This window comes from Apteryx rowi, unplaced genomic scaffold, assembly GCF_003343035.1.
Source record: "Apteryx rowi isolate R43461 unplaced genomic scaffold, aptRow1 scaffold_143, whole genome shotgun sequence".
Taxonomy (NCBI): domain Eukaryota; kingdom Metazoa; phylum Chordata; class Aves; order Apterygiformes; family Apterygidae; genus Apteryx; species Apteryx rowi.
The window spans coordinates 1,174,507-1,192,169 of NW_020447675.1; the positions used below are offsets into that span (position 1 = coordinate 1,174,507).

Here is a 17,663-nt window from a genome sequence, read left to right on the forward strand (position 1 = left end):
TTGAAAAGCTATTTTATTCTAACATAGAGTTACCATTAGCATATGCATCAAAACAAAGAACATTCCTGTCACTACAGTGACTGAGGGTTTAATAGATATAGCTTTAATAAATCATAAAAGTGAGAACAGATGAGAAGAATTAGAAGAACTCAGTGACAAAAATCAATTGAATAGCAAGTGTCATCAGGAGACTGACCAAATAAAATATCCAGGCAGTAGTATGACCTGTTATGTCCTACCCACAGCATTTTGGAACCGTTATGAAGCTGAGCAAGTCCTCATTTTAGATGAGCTCACAGTCTTCAAGTTGAATCACTACATACAGATGCATTCCAAGTCCAGTTAAACTGACCCAATCCCCCCTTCCATATAGAAATTAAGTTCAAAATACTGATGAACAAAATTCTTCCTACCTGTAAGCAGACATTTACCCATGCTGAAAAGCAATTACTTTCACACCACAGAGCAGTATTTTTTGTTATCTACCTTTCTGGAGTTTATCTCAATGTTTGATGGTAAACTGTATGTTCTAGTTAAAAAAAAAAAAAAAAAAAAAAACACTAAAGTGAGAATCCTACCTTTCACATTTTCTTACATTATGACCATAGAGAATTACAAAATAAATTAGTTTAAGAGGGACCTCTGGAGGTCATCTAGTCCAATCTTCTGCTCCAAGTACAGTTAACTTCAATCAGGTTGCTCAACATCCTGTCCAGTCCAACTTTGAAAATCTCTAGTCTCTCTCAGAAACCAATTCAATGCTTAACCACTTTCACTGAGAAGTATTTTTCCCCTCCTTACATCAAATTGGAATTTCTCTGGCTGCAACTGGTGACCAGGGCCTTTTGCCCTTCCACTGCACACCTCTGGGAAGAGTCTGTCTTCTCTGTAACCCCAAWAGGCAGCGAGGTTCTTACAGATGAAATACACTGGGCTGATACAAAATACTAAAATATTTATTAGTTTTCTAGCTTGAGCAGTTGAGATATTACTCTAACTTTACATAATTTCAGCAAATCACAAATTGGTTAATCTCAAATATTATAAATCAAGAGTATTTGAACACAGGCCTATAGAGTCAATATAATGCATACAGCTATAATATTGACTAAGATTCCAAGAAGAATTTAGCAGTTCCTACACTGAATAACCTGAAGTTCACCTAGTCCCACAAAGAATATCAAACACAGTTCAAGGACAGCACAAAAACAAAACACAGGAGGCAGATGTTCTGCTGCAGTCCTCTCACTGAATCTCCTCTTAACTCTAAGTAGGTGCAGTGGCACTGTACCACGATGTTGATTTTGCTCAGAAATAATGCTTGTTTTAATGACTACACTACTAGATATTTTTGCTATCCGCAGAAACGTACAATTCCTTTTTTCAATCAACTGACTTCAATACTTCTTGGTGGCAGACTTTCACAGTCTGTCGGGTCAAAACAGCAGTTTAGACTGCCTCTCAGAAGAGTACAATAAACTCAGTCCAGACCGATTCACGCCTACATGAAATTCATTGACAGCAGTGGAGTCATACATAAGCTGAAGAACTGTTCCAGCAAACAGATTCCACTGGGCCTGGGGCAGGGTGGGGGCAGTGTGGAAAATACACACACATCCCTCTCTTCTCTTCCTTTATATTGTTATACCATCCCTCAAACAGCTTGGGAGTAGTCACTCTCCAACTCACCACCACAAACTGATCTTTTACTAGCATGTCTGGTTTCAAATGATTGCTGGTTATCTCAATGTAACGAAACATCATATGTTTATATCAACTAGATATAAATCAGCAATTATTAGCTGATTTGTTATAACCCAAACTAAGGATTAGGAATCTGGTCAAGCATTAGGAACCTTATCATTTCTTAAGCAGGAAGAAGGATAGGTGGAAGCTGAAATTATTTCTTTATTGAGTGAAGGTTTAAGAAATCCTTACGAACAGGGGAGACGGGATGGTTTCAATCTGAACATGATAGGTTTGGGCTATAAGAGATATGCATCTGAAATCCTGCTCCTGCTGCACGAATGCAAATCAAGAATGCAGTGTTGCGCCGAAACTAGATCCTCAGACAGCAAGCAATGAACACCACACCCAAAAAGCTTATCAAAGGCAGATCATCCTGACTGCTTACTGTTTTAATTTGTAGTCATTGGTTTATATATATATATATACACACACACACATATATATAAAAGCTATTATATTTATATATGTGTGTGTGTGTGTGTGTGTGTGTGTATATGTGTGTGTGTATATGTATATATAAAATTGTACTGTGCACTTTAGGATTCCTGTGGATGTTACTTTGTATTTACTTTACTTTTTAACCTGACTGACATTAAGAGTGAATGCAAGGTATGGCAAATAATATACATGTAATGTAGTGATCCCTGAAACTCAAATATGGGACTATTCATGCAAGGTCCATCAATGCTAAACTATTATGAAAAATCAGGACCCCAAAAGAATAGCAGAGATATCACCATTCAGTTGCATAAGGTGTTTGCAAATTTGTTAGCCGAGATCTTTGGGGGGGGGCAAGTGCCACTTGATAACCAACATTAACCAGGTAAAATCTCGGGAGTGATGTAGCATAGCAGAGTCCCCAAATCCCAAGAGCCCTAAGTGAGTTTATAAAACATATATTGTTATGTAATGAGTATGAGCCCTCTGATCTCTCCTCCCCACCCTCTCTCTATCCCCCGTCCCCCCTAAAAGAGCCCCAGGTGGTCCTGTGTACAAAGACTCAAATTCATAAAAATCCTCTAAAACTCCTCCTCCCTCTTTTTAATTCAAAACAGCAATAAAAGAATCYAGTCAATGCCTAAGAAACTTTGCCTACAATGAATTTCAAGCAGTCTTAGAGACCGCATAATCTAGGTGATCTTCATACACTAATTTGAACATATAAGATACCAGTTACCTAATGCTGAAATTCAAACCAAGGTTGCGGGTCTTTTCCAAAAGAATTTTTACAAAAACACAGAAAAAAAAATCTGCTTGTATGAACATTTACTTGCCATTTAATATTCTTGTAATAATAAAACAGTTTAAGGTGGTAAAGGAATATCAAGTATATAAACTGAAACAACTTGCACTTGAAGGACAACATCCTATGTGCACCCTAATCTCTCCACATACCGGAGCAATCTGTTTTCAAATGGATCAAAGAGTAGCTGACAGCAATGGAAAGAAACTCATCAACTTTTATGGGGTTTGAACCAAGATAGAGTTGAGCAATTCCACAGTTCCCATATGATTTTCTGGAAACACACTTACTGCACCAGTCACTGAATATTGAGAACTTTAAACACTATTTCCGCTCTTCAGAAATGCTGAAGGACATTTGCCCTACAAAATAAAACATCTGTTAAAATATGTATCTTTAAGTTCTTTCTATAAATATTTACAGATTCCTACTGTGTCATTAGACAGCATATTTATTTGAGCTGTATAGTAAACAACAGGGTATTTAAAATATATTACTTTGCTGCTGACAGTAAATACTGATGAACTGGGAAGCTGCTATGTAATCCAACATAAAATTATCTTAATAAACTTAACAGGATACACAGATATTCAAGCTCACACAAAACATTCCATCCAGTGCTAATTCTCAAAAGAAATGACTTTACAGGGAGACTTTTCCTTACTGAAAGAAAATTAGTATAGACCATAAAGAATCTCTGCATATAGTGCTAAGACATTCTTAATATGAATCACATCCTATAGTATGTGTCTTGCAAACAAGACAGGCAGACTTGCATAGGGCCAATACTGGTCAAGCCCTGGCTGAATCAGTGTATGGTGATTCTTCCAAAATCTGGAGCTACCAAGACTTTCTCATTAAGCAACACAATAGCAGCTTCAGCATTTGGTATGGTGGACTGGAACAACATACTCAACTGTAAAACAATATCATTTGAAAATCAACTGTAACATTTTTGGAATGAGTTGCATATTCCTGTTTTGGCAAAAATGAATTTTTACAGCTCGCATTAGTCCCTTTAAAAGCAGAAAGGTATCAAATTACACAGCATTATGTTAACTAGCTTCCAGTAAGTGTAAGTCATACCACAAATAACATCTGTAAAAGCTATTTGTGAGTACTACAGAGATCCTGCCACCTTAAAGTGTAAAATACAGGTTTTCTTAAAAACATTTAAGAAATTTTATAAATGCATTATGTTTTGTACATAAGTTTTTCTTCCATTGCATTGAATGAGAACATGAGCACTACACAATACCAGAAAGTGAAACCAAAGAGAAAGAGTGCAACTGTCCAGCAGTTCTCCCTTCTTCGGGAAAGAAGCAAAGGCATGTAGGAAGCAAAGCCCTGCATTCCTTTAATCTTTCAGTTTTCATTATTCTCTAAAGGTATCATTAAACTGAATGATGAGCCTGGGGCGTCAAATAAGTAATCATTTCTAAGTATTAGGTATTGCAGCTGGAGCACCAACTGAATGATGTTGTAGTAAGCATCTGCTTACACAGGTCACTGCCCCATAGTATGGATCCTGGTAAACAAGTAATTCCCTATTYTCCTATTCTTTCCACTGTGAATACATTTAATTGTAAAATAAGTGCAATTAAATAGACAACTTTTGGAGAGCTTTGTCTGTACATTAACTTTTGCATTCATGTAAGACCACATAACTATAATAAAAAAGAACTACTACAAGAGCTATTCGATTTGTTCCATTGAGCATAGTTATTCTTTTCTACAGCTTCACCTTGTCTTCAAGACAAAAAAAATGCAGAAAAAAGGTTATTTGAAAAACACTCCGCATAAAGTCAGTATCAGAGCACCTGAACTTTTTTTTTCCTTTTTTCCAAACTAGAAGAAATCCTACTAGCTGTTCTGCTTTATTCAAACAAGATTTCTGTACTTAATCAATAGTCAAAAAACTAAGGACCAACACTTTTCATATCTGAAGGAAATTTCTTTAGTAGTGGAATTTAAAAATTGAATGTACAAATTAGCAACCTTTCCAGGAACCTGGAACTGATATTTGAAGCAGAATCATATTATTTTCTCTTCCAATAAAAGAATAAGGGTCATAAAGTGAATCTAGCAAAYGTAGGGTTCAAAACAGACAAAAGGCAGTGATTCTTCACACAATGCATAATTAAGATTTGGAACTCCTTGCTGCATAAATCTGCAAATGCTAGAAGTTTACAGGAATTCAGAAAGCAGCTAAACAAATTCATTGCAGAGAAATCTTTCAAGGGCTTTTAAACACAAAAAAAGTCCCAGAACCACAGCTTGTTGGAGGCTGGGAAGAGCGTTCTGGGGAAGTATCACCACACGCTTGTACTGTTTGTATAACATTTTGCTGGGAGTTGTCAGGATACTAGCCTAGATGGATCTCTGATTTCATCTAGTATTGATGTTCTTATGTAAAGCTATCCACATATGAATAAAAGTTCAGTGAAGCTTTACAAATATGTTTAAGAAGTTTTAGCACCAGAGAACTGTAAAATCCATAGGAGTCAAGCACCTAAATCATAGAGGTGATTTGTAAATGCCAATATGCATATCTGGACATACTAAATACCATGTAAATCTGATCCTAAGTGTGCCTGAGTTAATGGAAAGTACCACTGCATAACTTTCCACAAGTCTGGTGGGAAGTGGAGTGAAAGGGGAAACACGCCCTTTTCAAGGTCATGTAAAGAAAGTATGAGTGAATTTCACCAGAAACATTCAGTGGTTTCAAGTAAAAACAATTACTGAATCTTATTACCAATAAGATCTTATTATCAATAAGAACCTTATTATCATCTTATTACCACTAAAATTAATGAACCTTTTTAATTAATTCAGAAAGGAGCTCTATGCCCTCCCACCCCCCCACTTCTTCCTAACACAAGCTAACTGTATCCCCTATATGCACATGATATCTTGACATAACAATGCAACAATCAACACACTTCTCCCAAAATAATTGAGGAAGAAAAACCTGTTAAAGCTGTAAAATATTTTCAAACCAAATTCAAAACCAAGTTCTAAACCTTCCACAGCTATATAGAACAAAACCCTCCTTTAGCACTACTGCACTGAAAGCAGCTTATGATTATTCAATTATTTTACAGAATCAAGCTTTCTTCAGTTCAGAGGTGAGAGGAGAAGACATGGTAAAATCCAAGCAAAAAGTAACAGGGTCATCACACCTTCAGCAAAGGGCTTGGAAAATAACGAGGTTTTGTTGCCTTTTTTTTTTTTTTAAATACCAGAAACAAATTACAGTAACAGATTTTAAAATTAAACAATACAGCAAGCTTCCTAAAAATTAAGCACTTATTACTTTTACTTTCTCTTTTCCTTCTCCTAGCTTTCAACAATGTATTTTTCATCTGTATTTTGAGTAGCTACCTTAAAGTAATTATTCCATTTTAAACTTACTATCCAACTGAAAAAGACTCATTTCTGAAATAGCCTTTCCTCTGACTTTGATTTTCATCGTTTTCCCTTCACCTCTATTTACTTACCTGTCCTCTGCCTTTTGTCATCACATATGTCAATTGACAAAAATCTGTCAAGGATTCAATGTTACTTAAGGATTCCAGAAAACTTGAGTGAAGAAGAAACAGCTCTCATTGTTTTCTCTGAAACAACAAAAAAGCCTCTCCCCCCCAAAGAATCTGAATGTGCCTACATTGTGGCACGTTAGCAGGGAGAAAGGCTTTTTAAATTTCCAAAAARGGAACCAAGCTGTCAGCCTGAGGAGAGAAGCCCTGTCCCTTCCTGTTAGAATAGTCTCTGCAAACATGAAGATATATTTAACATTGCTGCTTCTTGTTTCCCTCTCACCTGCTGTGCTACTGATATTCCCTGCAAACAAAAATATTAAAATACAGGTGAAATATTCAGCAGCTTGGCAAGTGTTTTCTATTTCCATTTATATAGACTAAGACATAGCCAAGCTGTTATCATATTCTTAAAAGAAAATATAGTGAAGATAGTAAAGCAGAAAAAACCCTGTGATGGGAAAAACAAGTGACAAAAGCTTTTAGTAACTGAAATAAAAAGGGCAGCTTTAACAGATGTTAAATGAAAAGCAAAATGGGATAAGAAATCTGTAGTTGCACATTTCTTATTTTCATTTCCAATCCCAATTAAATTTTTTTGCAAAATAACAGCTTTTTGTTTAATATGGAAAAACTATATTTTTGTACCTTCGCAAATAGATGAAGACAAAGACTTCCTGACCTAAGCAAAACAATGGGTCCTGGTAGTTTTGCCATCCAAGTCACACAGAAAGACACTGAAATTACAAATTTATAGATGAACTTACAATTTTAGTGAGGCATTGATGACTACAAGCTTTTTTCTTTAAAAAAGCTGTAAAATAAAGGCTTGATGAATTGAGACAAATGCACTCTATTTAATGTTTTTTTCCAAGACTAATTTATCTATGTAAGACTGAATGTGGACACAAACTGGAGCATGTCTTTTATACAGCATCCCTGTTTAATGGTGATGGTATTAAGCCAACTCTTTAGAAAGAGCAGATAAGATTTTAGTGGTAGAGCCAAATTTGYTCACCTGTCAGAGAAACATTCTCTTCCCCCTCTGCCTAATATATTTCTTAAATATTTAAGCTGCTTTTGCTAGGGCATGAATTAGAATGTTACAATGTAAGAAAAGATTTTTTGTGATTGGCTAAGATTACAGCATATTTCCACTACCTGTAAAAAAGACCCTGTTGTGCTGAGAAGAAATGGAAACCCTAAATTAATTATGCTGTAGTTTATGCATATAAGCAATCATACAACATTACATGGTATCTGTTAAACAACCACAATGTTTTATTTTTGAATTTCAAAACTGACAGATAATTGTCATAATTTACCTGTGATTTCATCTCATAAAGTGTAGCATCCTCTGGAGTTAACTGAAGTGCTTCATCCCATTTGTGAATAGCCTCCCGGTACCTGTAGTTAAAACAATATTAGCCTCACTACATTTTAAAAAGTGACTTATACCAAGTAATTTTATTGTTTTAGATCCTGACATTGTCCTAATTAAAGTGCCACAGCATCTAATTAATATTTATGATTTTGCTAACCACTTCTCTGTAAGATATGTAGAACTGTTTTGAGGAACCGGGTATTTGTTCTTGTGACCAAATGGGTACTAAGCCCTAGCTCAAAACTGGCCTCAAGTGAATTAACAAGTCAACATAGAAAACTTATTCAGAGCAATGAACTAAAACTAGAATTTCTGAATTGAGTGCAATTCCCCTCACTGTCAAAATCATTCTTAGTCAGGGATGAAGAAGAAAAAAAGTACCTTGAACTTCATATGCCTTGATATAGTCATAATTTAAAATTTCTTTCTAGCTTAAAAAGCTGCTAAAAACTGGAGTCACCCTCCTGCATTATTGTATTGCAACAGAGACCAAAACAAAGAAATTTGGGGTAACTCAGGTATACAAAATAACAAGAAAATTCAAAGTAAACAGGTGTACCTAAGATCATTAAATCATTCAACTTTAGGAGATATACAGTAGCTTAGAAATATGTTTCCATCCCCTAGGAAACAGACGATAATGAGTTGACCAAAACCAAGAAGTCTTTGTCTTAAACAAAGAGGTAAAACTTAGACAAAGACGTAYTGGGGTTTTAAACCACAGTAGAGAACTCTAGCAGCATCATTTGCTGCAGAGTTGCAGCAAAGTGCAGGAGCAAACACAGTTGCAGGAGTGCAATCTTTCAGCCTYAAAAAAGTCTTCAGATGAACAATAAGAATACTATCGGGGGTATGGGGATCCACAAGTTCCATGAATCTACTGTTACAAAATCCATCTTTGTTACGAAACTTTGCTTAGGGACTCATATTTCCATTAATTCTACTGCCAAGATATGAAAGCTGTTACTCTTTAGATGGACAGATACATGTACACATGGCCATTTTAATAATATAGACAAAATGGAAGTAATTTTCATACACACTTCTTATACAAACAGTTTATCTCCCCTCCTTCTTCTTTCCCTTCCCCCATTTTCTAGTCCTCTGGCTTGCTTTGCACCTCTGAATTTTCCAGACCAATACATGAAGATTTCAAAAAGTTCTGAACTGAATGGAAACATGAGACTATATTGAAAAAGCTATGCAACCAAATTCTAACTCTCAGTAAGTGCTTCAGGTATTATTAGTTTATTAAATATATTAAATATATTTAAGTAAATACAAATAAATATATGTTAAATATAAAATATAATCTGATAAATATACTTAGAATTCAAGTCAGACAAAGGGATGTTTCAATGCATTTTCACATTTCCTAAAAATTTAGCTACGAGCTGTGCCTTTGTAGTCTCAGTTCATTCCCTATGCATGGGCGTTTATGCTGCAAGAAACATCACATTTCCTACATATGTCAGTGTAAGTGTTAAGTTGTTCTTTAGTTAGTGAGGACTTTTTTTTGAGTAAAAGACTATAGTCTTGTCCAGAACCTAGCACAGACATAGCCCAAAAAACTTTATTAGCTACAAGGATTGCATGATTGTGGGAAGCCATCAACTCAGATGATGCCTTGGCCACAGAGTAAGCTGAAATACTGCTAATGTAGCCAAGATGTTTAGAAACAGAGAAGAGTTTGGAAAACAGAGCAAACAGTAATGACCATCAATATCCATGAAGGAAGGAACGACACAGTGGCACTATGGAATGGAAAGGCAGCAAGATCAAAGTCACATTTTGAGAGTCTCTATTCTATATGAAAGGGTCACCAGTGTTCCCCCAAAATTTAAGTCTGAATATGATAAAACTCATAGGAAGAACAGGCTACCTCTGAAGGAGCACCAAGTAGGCAAATATTCTCAAATCCTGTTGGGTTTTGCTGCAAATTTGTCCATGGTCTGCCAACAAAAGAGAGACAGTCAAGGGAACAAGAGGCTGTGCATTCACAAAAATGCTGTGCTATGTGTATATATTTGAGCAAAGAAGTCAGTGATCCAACAACTGCTGCCATACACATGAACAAAAGAGTGAACAGTAATTTGTTAGCAAAACACTCAACTTGACCTGTGAACTTCAGAAAGGGTGATCTAAGAGAAATGAAGGTTTACAGTATGGTTATATCCACACTGCGATGAAACATTTATCTTTTCAGTGCATATATTTCCATAAGAAGAAAGTCTGATAAAACAGGTCTGTTTAAYTTTTAGAAATATGCAGGGGAAAAAAGTTTCAATTGCTGTTCCAGGAAAAAAATAAGGATACTGTTCTTAATAAAAGAAATTGAGACATGCTGTTTGCTCTAGTAACACACAATTTAAGAAAAGATTCCTTTCTTCTGTAAAGCTAGTTCTTTAATCCAAAGATTTTCCTCTTCATTCTTTTGAAGGGAAAGATTATATACTGTGTTAAGTATCAGACGCCCTACTGCAAATGTTTTCTGGGGGCATAAGATACAGTTGTCAAGTCAATATTCCAGTAAAGCTTTGATGAAAACCATAAACCTTGGTTCAAACAAGTAGTAAGCTAACTCAGTAGTAGTGTCACTAAAATAATTTTAAGTCTCAGCATCTGATGGAACTGGACTGTAGGGAACCTTTACCATTAGAAGCAGKGAGAACTAATTTTAAAATGGATAAATTCAGTATAAATATTATATCTGCTTTGGGTTCAGTTAACACAGTTATACAAGTTTAATGACTACTCCACTTGCTGTTCCAATTCTTTTCTAAAAAAGTAAATAAGGTCACACACAGAATTAAGTTATTACCATGTAACAAGTTCATATGCATCTACTGAGCTGCAAGAACTAGTATATCAGACTGGCAAAAAGAAAGTAAAGAATTTTAGCTTAAACCTGTTGCACTGAGGCCTACTAAACATGTTTTTCCATGTGCTTGATATTGAATGAGAGCACACAAATTCAAAACACATGCTATGGCACAGCTAACGCACAGCAACATGCATTTAAATCCCACGTCACTTCAGAAAAATGAATGTGAAACCCAGCACTTCAAAAATTAAAATAACTTAAATCAGAAATAACTTGTATCAGAAACAAAAATGAGAATCAAAAATCCCAAATCCAACCCCTGGCGATTTTTTAAACCTTCAGAAGCCTCTGATACTGATCATAGTGGCCAATAATCCCATGCACCAATACATGCCAGGGGCTAACCGGCTGGAAAGAAGATTTGCAGAAAAGGACCCGGAGGTCCTTGTAGACACCAAATTGACCATAAGCCAGCAGTGTACCCGTGTAACAAAGAAGGCCAACACCATCCTGGGCTGCATTAGGAAACACATCTCCAGCGGGTTGGGGGAGATGATCCTTCCCTTCTACTCAGCACTGGTGAGGTCACGTCTGCAGTACTGCACCCAGTTCTGGGCTCCCTGCTACAGGAGAGACATGGACATGCTGGAGCAAGTCCAGCGAAGGGCCACAAAGATGATTAAGGGATTGGAGCATCTCTCACACGAGGAGAGGCTGAGAGACCTGGGGCTGTTTAGCCTGGGAAGAGAAGGCTCAGGGGAGATCTCATCACTCTGTAAATAGCTGAGGGGAGGGAGTAAAGAAGGCAGAGCCAGGCTCTTCTCAGTGGTGCCCAGTAACAGGACAAGAGGCAACGGGCACAAAATGAAATACAGGAGAGTCCATTTAAACATAAAGAAACTTTTTTATGGTGAGGGTGAGCAAGYGCTGAAACAGGTGGTCCAGCAAGGTTGTGCAGCCTCCATCTTTGGAGATATTCAAAACTTGATTGGGCAACGTCCTGAGCAACCTGCTCTAGTTGACCCTGAGCAGAGGGGTTGCACTAATGATCTCCAAGGTCCCTTCCAAGATCAGTGATCCTGTGATTAGCAGAGACAGCAGGACATAATGAAGAATGGCCCTTGGCAATGTTCTGGCTTGACATATGTATTCTTATGCACATTAGACAAGTAAATAGGTTATCTATTTGTAAGCTGTTTTTTTAAGAACGCACTATGTGCCCTCTGGAGGTCCCTTACAGTCCTGTCTCCTGCGATTTCATCAAGTCTAAATCACATTCCATATATATTTGGTTACAGGAAACAAGATAAACACTTTCTAGCCTAAGAACTGTTTATGTGTGATCTGTACCAGAATGCAAGAATGCAAGAAATGCAATTGAAGAATACAACGTCTGTAAACTAGTTCTAACAATGCAAGAATAAATGCCGACCCAAATACTGTCCTGAGAAGTATGTGGTTCCCCAATAGACAAAATCATGGAAAAATGAGTACATTTCTTTAAAATAAAAAGTGTTTTATGCAAAGGAAATTGCCTATTTCATCATTCATTCACTTTCAATCAACAAAAGTAAAAGATTAACTCCCTCCACCTACTGGTACACATACCCTAAAAACTGATAACAAAAATATGCAAGAGGAAAAGGAAAGGCTAGGAGTGAAAGAACTTCCCCAGCTCTAAGGGCTTTTTGCCTTAAGTAGCAGAATTCCAACACCTTTGTCAAGTGCTATACCAGAAAACGAGTGGCATGCAGGTTCAGTCCCCCCAAATAGTCTAGCCAGCTCTATTAAATAAAATTGCCAGGGAGAAAAGCCAATTCAAGATAACCAAGAGCGTTACAAAATAAAGTCTACCGCTAGCATACAAACAACCAAATAACAGACCATCCCAGCTGCTAGTCATTTTCAGACTTGTTTAGGGCACAGAGGAAGAGCATATCTGAATTCACAACCCCTGTGTTGAACTCACCCTTCAGGAACAACCAAACAAAAAAAGATATGAAGCAAAAGGCTCTCTTCCCTCCCCTTAGTAAAAAGCAGGAATATATAAAATCTGTTCCTTTGGTTTTCAGGGTATGTATTTTAATAAAGACCTGTTATACAATATAGGGGGGGGAATCTAATAGGAGCCTTCCAATATCTAAGAGAAGGCTATCAAGACAACAGAGCAAGGCTCCTTACTGAGGCATGCAGTGGGAAATAAGAGAGACAGCGGTCATAAATTGAAAGAGGAGGTTCTGACTGGATATAGGAAAGAAACYTTTTCACTGGGATGATCATCAAGCACTGGAGCAAGTTGTCCAGCAGTGGTATGGAACATCCATCCTTGGAGGCTCTCGAGACACGACTGAACACAGCCCTAAGTAACCTAGTCTGAATTCAATGTTGACCCTGCTTTGACTAGACAATCACCAAGGCATCCTTAATTTTTTGATGTTGTATGGGAATACTATAAAAGCATATCTAGTATAACCATAAGGAAGTCACAGGATGTTAAAAACAGGCATAATCTGATATTCTATAAAATCAAAATAATATTTATTTCCAGAAAAAGTAAAATTGTATATATACACACAATATTGTATGTGTATGTCATACAATTTTTATGTACAATTTATTGTATATATACAATTGCATGTAACTAAACATCTAAGCCTAAGCAATAAAAAACTTTTTTACAAGATTTTATATCATATTTTGAAGTATTCATTATTCTTTGAGTATAAAGACAAGGCATACTTTTATGTACCCATAGTGACGCTTCAGTAAAACGGTACACTCTCAACAACAAAAAATTATACAATGTATCCAGAACATAACTATCATTTTATCTTCTCTATCAAAATGCCAAAAAAGTAAATTATTTAAAACTGGATACATCTGGGATGGTTTCAGAGTACAAGATTTGATGGATCTTGCCAATTTTTATTTAACTGGATACGAAATCCCAGAGCTCCCCTAAAGTGGTAAAACTGCTTTCTTCAGACATGCTACTAACCATCTGGGAGCTATACAGACTTGGCAGGTTTTAACACAGCTCGCTAAATGTATGAAACAAACATTTCATGCTTACAATTCACTTTTTCAACAACACTTCTGGGAAAACATCATCTCTTGAACTCTCAAACAAGATCACTAAGCCAAATTCATATTTTCCATAAAAATGTATTTAATTGGAAGCTTCTGGGTAAAATACCAAACTTATGGTTCAAAATTTGATTGCTGATGTGTAACTTGAGCCCAATGCATGTAATGTTAAAAATGGTCACTGTAGATCACAGGATCTACAGTCCAGTACCTTTACTCTTGACAGGAGTGCATAGTTGATGCTTTAGGAACAGATTAAAACCTCAGGGCATGTTTTGAATGAAATTGAAAATACATGAAGACATACCAAAGAGATGAGACAATATCAAATTTAGACAAAATGAGACAGGCCTGCAGTAGAGAGGCAGATCACAGAAGTACAGTGTAAGGAGAAAATAAGAGGCAATATAACTCCTCAGAATTTTTAAAAGATTTGAAGGGAATCTGACAAAACAGAAGTTAAAGGAGAATGAGGAAAAATGTGGCTAGACAGGGTTAAGGAAGACAAGAGAGAACAAGATTTCAAAAAGAATATGATTAGTTGTCAAATATTTACACCAGATCACAGAGAACAAAGGTAGAATAATGGTCTGTGACCACCAGAAACATTGGGAAGAGCAATTTTAGCCTAACATAAGGCCAAATACAATAAAGACTTTGGTGGAAGCTAAAGGAAAAGAACACTAGACATTATTATAAACGGTACATAAAGAGGAAAGGAAAGGGAAAGTTGACCACATGATTAGACTTTCCTTTTTTAAGTTGGAAGATGATGCAGGATTACACTGCAGCAGGAAACGTGAAGAAAAACAAGTAGAAGGAAACTACTAGAAGGAAAGTATGAAGACAAATGAATGTAACAGCTTTTTTGGTGTTTAACAACTCTAGGGTGCCCTATGTCAGCTATGATTTTATGGTAAAATAGCTTCTCTGCTGGCAGGAAAAATATCTGCATGGCACTGTATATAGGCATCTAGAAAAAAAGCAATGCGCAGTAACAAGTATTACTTGCAGAAGTGCATACAGAAAATTCTAGTCTGTAGTTAGTGCCATACAGCACATCTAACCTCCCTGGTAACCTTTATAAGATTATTACGTCTTTAGACATATGAAATGCAATAGTACACGCTCTTTTGAACAGCCTTAGTAACCCAAAAGATTTTTTTATTGCAGACAATTCTGACACTATTGATGAATTACCATCACTGCACCTCAATGGCACAGCTATTTCATAGTAAATAAATGCCTTATGTCAGCTACAATTGTAGAGTGAGAAAGTTAGAGCAGACAGCTTTACTATCTACTAAAACTTCTAACATATCTTTTTTTAATTTAACAGGATGATTTAGGTATGGCCACATTAATTAATTACCACAGGGAAAGAGTTAAGTGGCAATTCTTCAATGGGAACTAATCATATACATGCTCTTGCCCCATAGTAACGAGACGAAAATCAATCCCACTTGATCTAACTTCATATACATAAACTACATTGAATTTTCTATGGGATAAAACAGAATATACACAGCTGATGCACATCATTTAAAGGGTAACCATTTGTAAGCATTACTAATTTTTGTACACATTAGACTTCTCATTATCAGGTTATTGATGCCTGGACACCAGTAACACGTATAGTGAAAATAGATCAGGCAGATTTATACAGTATAACCTTTTTCATGAAGCAAAAATATAAGGATCTGATACAAATATATCAGTTGAATATACCAGAGAGAATTAAATTGCTACATAAATACTTCAGAGAGCCTTACCTTACTTAAGAACTCCCACAGAGGAACAAATTGGAGATAACGTTTCATCACATATCAGAAGGAATCTCTAGCATCATGCCAAACTAGTAGCTGAGATTTTTAACATGAGTTCCAGTCTCAATTTCCTGATTTTTAATTCATCTGGAGGTGCAACCATGGACATCACCATTTCAAGTATACAAATATGCAAATAAAAGTTCGATAATACCTTTGTCAAAGAAAACCTATAAAATCCAATACTGGAGAAGTATCTTCTTGTAACTAATACCCAGAACTGAAAACCATGACATCAGGATTCTGGTATCATCTCCGATAGAGACATCCTCTCTCATGTGGAAATAATATTTAGTTTCCCCACATACAGATGAAAATTTAACCTCAAAAATCACTCACTCCTTCATGATTGTTTTATTAATATTTTGAGACCCATAAACAGACTATACTGCAGTAAATTGTTTTAAAGACAAACAATGGATGAGTTCATGCAACAGAGTACTAGATATGATGGAGAGTAATCAGAGTCTAGGCCTGATGGCTGCAAGTCTGCCATAACATGTCTTTCATAAAAAAACTGCTTGTATTTAAYTGTGAGCAGAGTACTCTACTCCCTATCTTAGTTTATACAGTCTGGTGAATCACTGACTGATGGTCCAACCCAGCTCAGATACTGCACTTACCCGTAAGGAGAGAAGCCAGTTGCAACCCAAATGGAGTACATTTAACCACTAGTCCATTTTCCTGCTGCTTACTGAAGGACTGCTTCAGCTCCAGAGCCCTATGCCTTGTGCACTGGCACTACCACAACACGCACAGTTGCAGGGCTCTGTCCTCAAAGAAGCCTTTGGAACATATGCATGTTTTTCCACAGCCAGTTCTACAACCATGAAGTAATTATTCTGTTCTGATGAACAAAGAATTACATGTGACTGACAAGCACTGGTTAGGGCAAGACCAAAGCAAGTATTTTTCTTGGAAAAAAAAAAAATCCTGATATTCACCAAAAATCTAAACAAGTTGCATACTGCTAAACAATCTCTTTGTTACACAGACCATTGTGCAGAATTCTGGAACTCCAGAGTTTTGCTCCTGGCCTTATTGCAGAATYTATCTTCAGGCCAGCCACTGCTACTTCGTATTTTTCCTTCAAATACAGATTAGATATAAAACTTACTCATATCATATAATACAGAGTTTATTTATCTGCAATAAGACTACATTATAAACATGGTCTGAATTTCACAAACAAATACACAGTTAACCACAAAGACTTCCTTACCTTTGCAAACGATCAAAAATGAATCACAATAATTGCCCTCTTATTTGACRTTTGCCTTAATTTGCCTAAATTGCTTTAATTTCAATTAATTGTAGTAGCATCTCAGAACTTCATAGTGTAATTTTAAAAGTGAGGATAAGTTAATAGCAAAAACTCTCTCTATGAGACACTAACTTAGACTCTGGAATATTTTTTCAGACTAGAGGAACAGAATTAGAAGAATATGTTATGCTTCCTTCAAGTAGATGGTGGTTTTGCTGTCTTAGTTTTGTCATACGAGCCACAAGACCCTGCTGTCTCTGACTGCATACCCAATTAATTAGAGTAATATTAGCAGATGGACTGCAGTGATTAATTTTCCAATTTTTAACACAAAAAAAATAAGAACTACAGGATGGACAAAAGTTTGACCTGAAGCATCAAAAAAAATCAGCTATTTTTACATCTATTATATTAATGCAAAATTACTATATAACTAGCCAGTAATCACAGGACAGAACACAAAGGAGGATTATAAAAATACACTGTGAAAGATCTTAACACATCAGACAGTGCCCAGAATTTAAGAACTTCTTTACAGTCAGGTAAACCTTTTACCTGTATTTCTCCAGCATCCATAGTTCCATACTATATATAACATACCTGTTTTTCTTAAACACATATATATTAGAAAGCTCAATTTTCTATTTGACAACTTCTGTGACAACTGTGACAACTTCTTGACACAGGTGGTGGAGGAGCCAACAAGGAGAGGTGTGCTGCTGGACCTCGTACTAACAAACAAAG

At 36.2% G+C, this 17,663-nt stretch overlaps 1 protein-coding gene across 5 annotated transcripts in view; it reads right to left on the reverse strand.

The window, feature by feature from the left end:
- Positions 1–17,663, reverse strand: part of TTC33 (tetratricopeptide repeat domain 33) — a 53,116-nt gene that overhangs the window by 15,028 nt on the left and 20,425 nt on the right. For 3 of the 5 annotated variants that reach the window (XM_026058156.1, XM_026058154.1, XM_026058155.1), the window contains exon 3: positions 7,860–7,941. In XM_026058156.1, coding sequence (XP_025913941.1) covers positions 7,860–7,941 — 82 coding nt within the window. Of the gene's footprint in view, positions 1–7,859; positions 7,942–9,800; positions 9,871–17,663 lie in introns of all 5 variants that reach the window. The other 2 variants (XM_026058158.1, XM_026058157.1) reach the window with 1 other exon arrangement.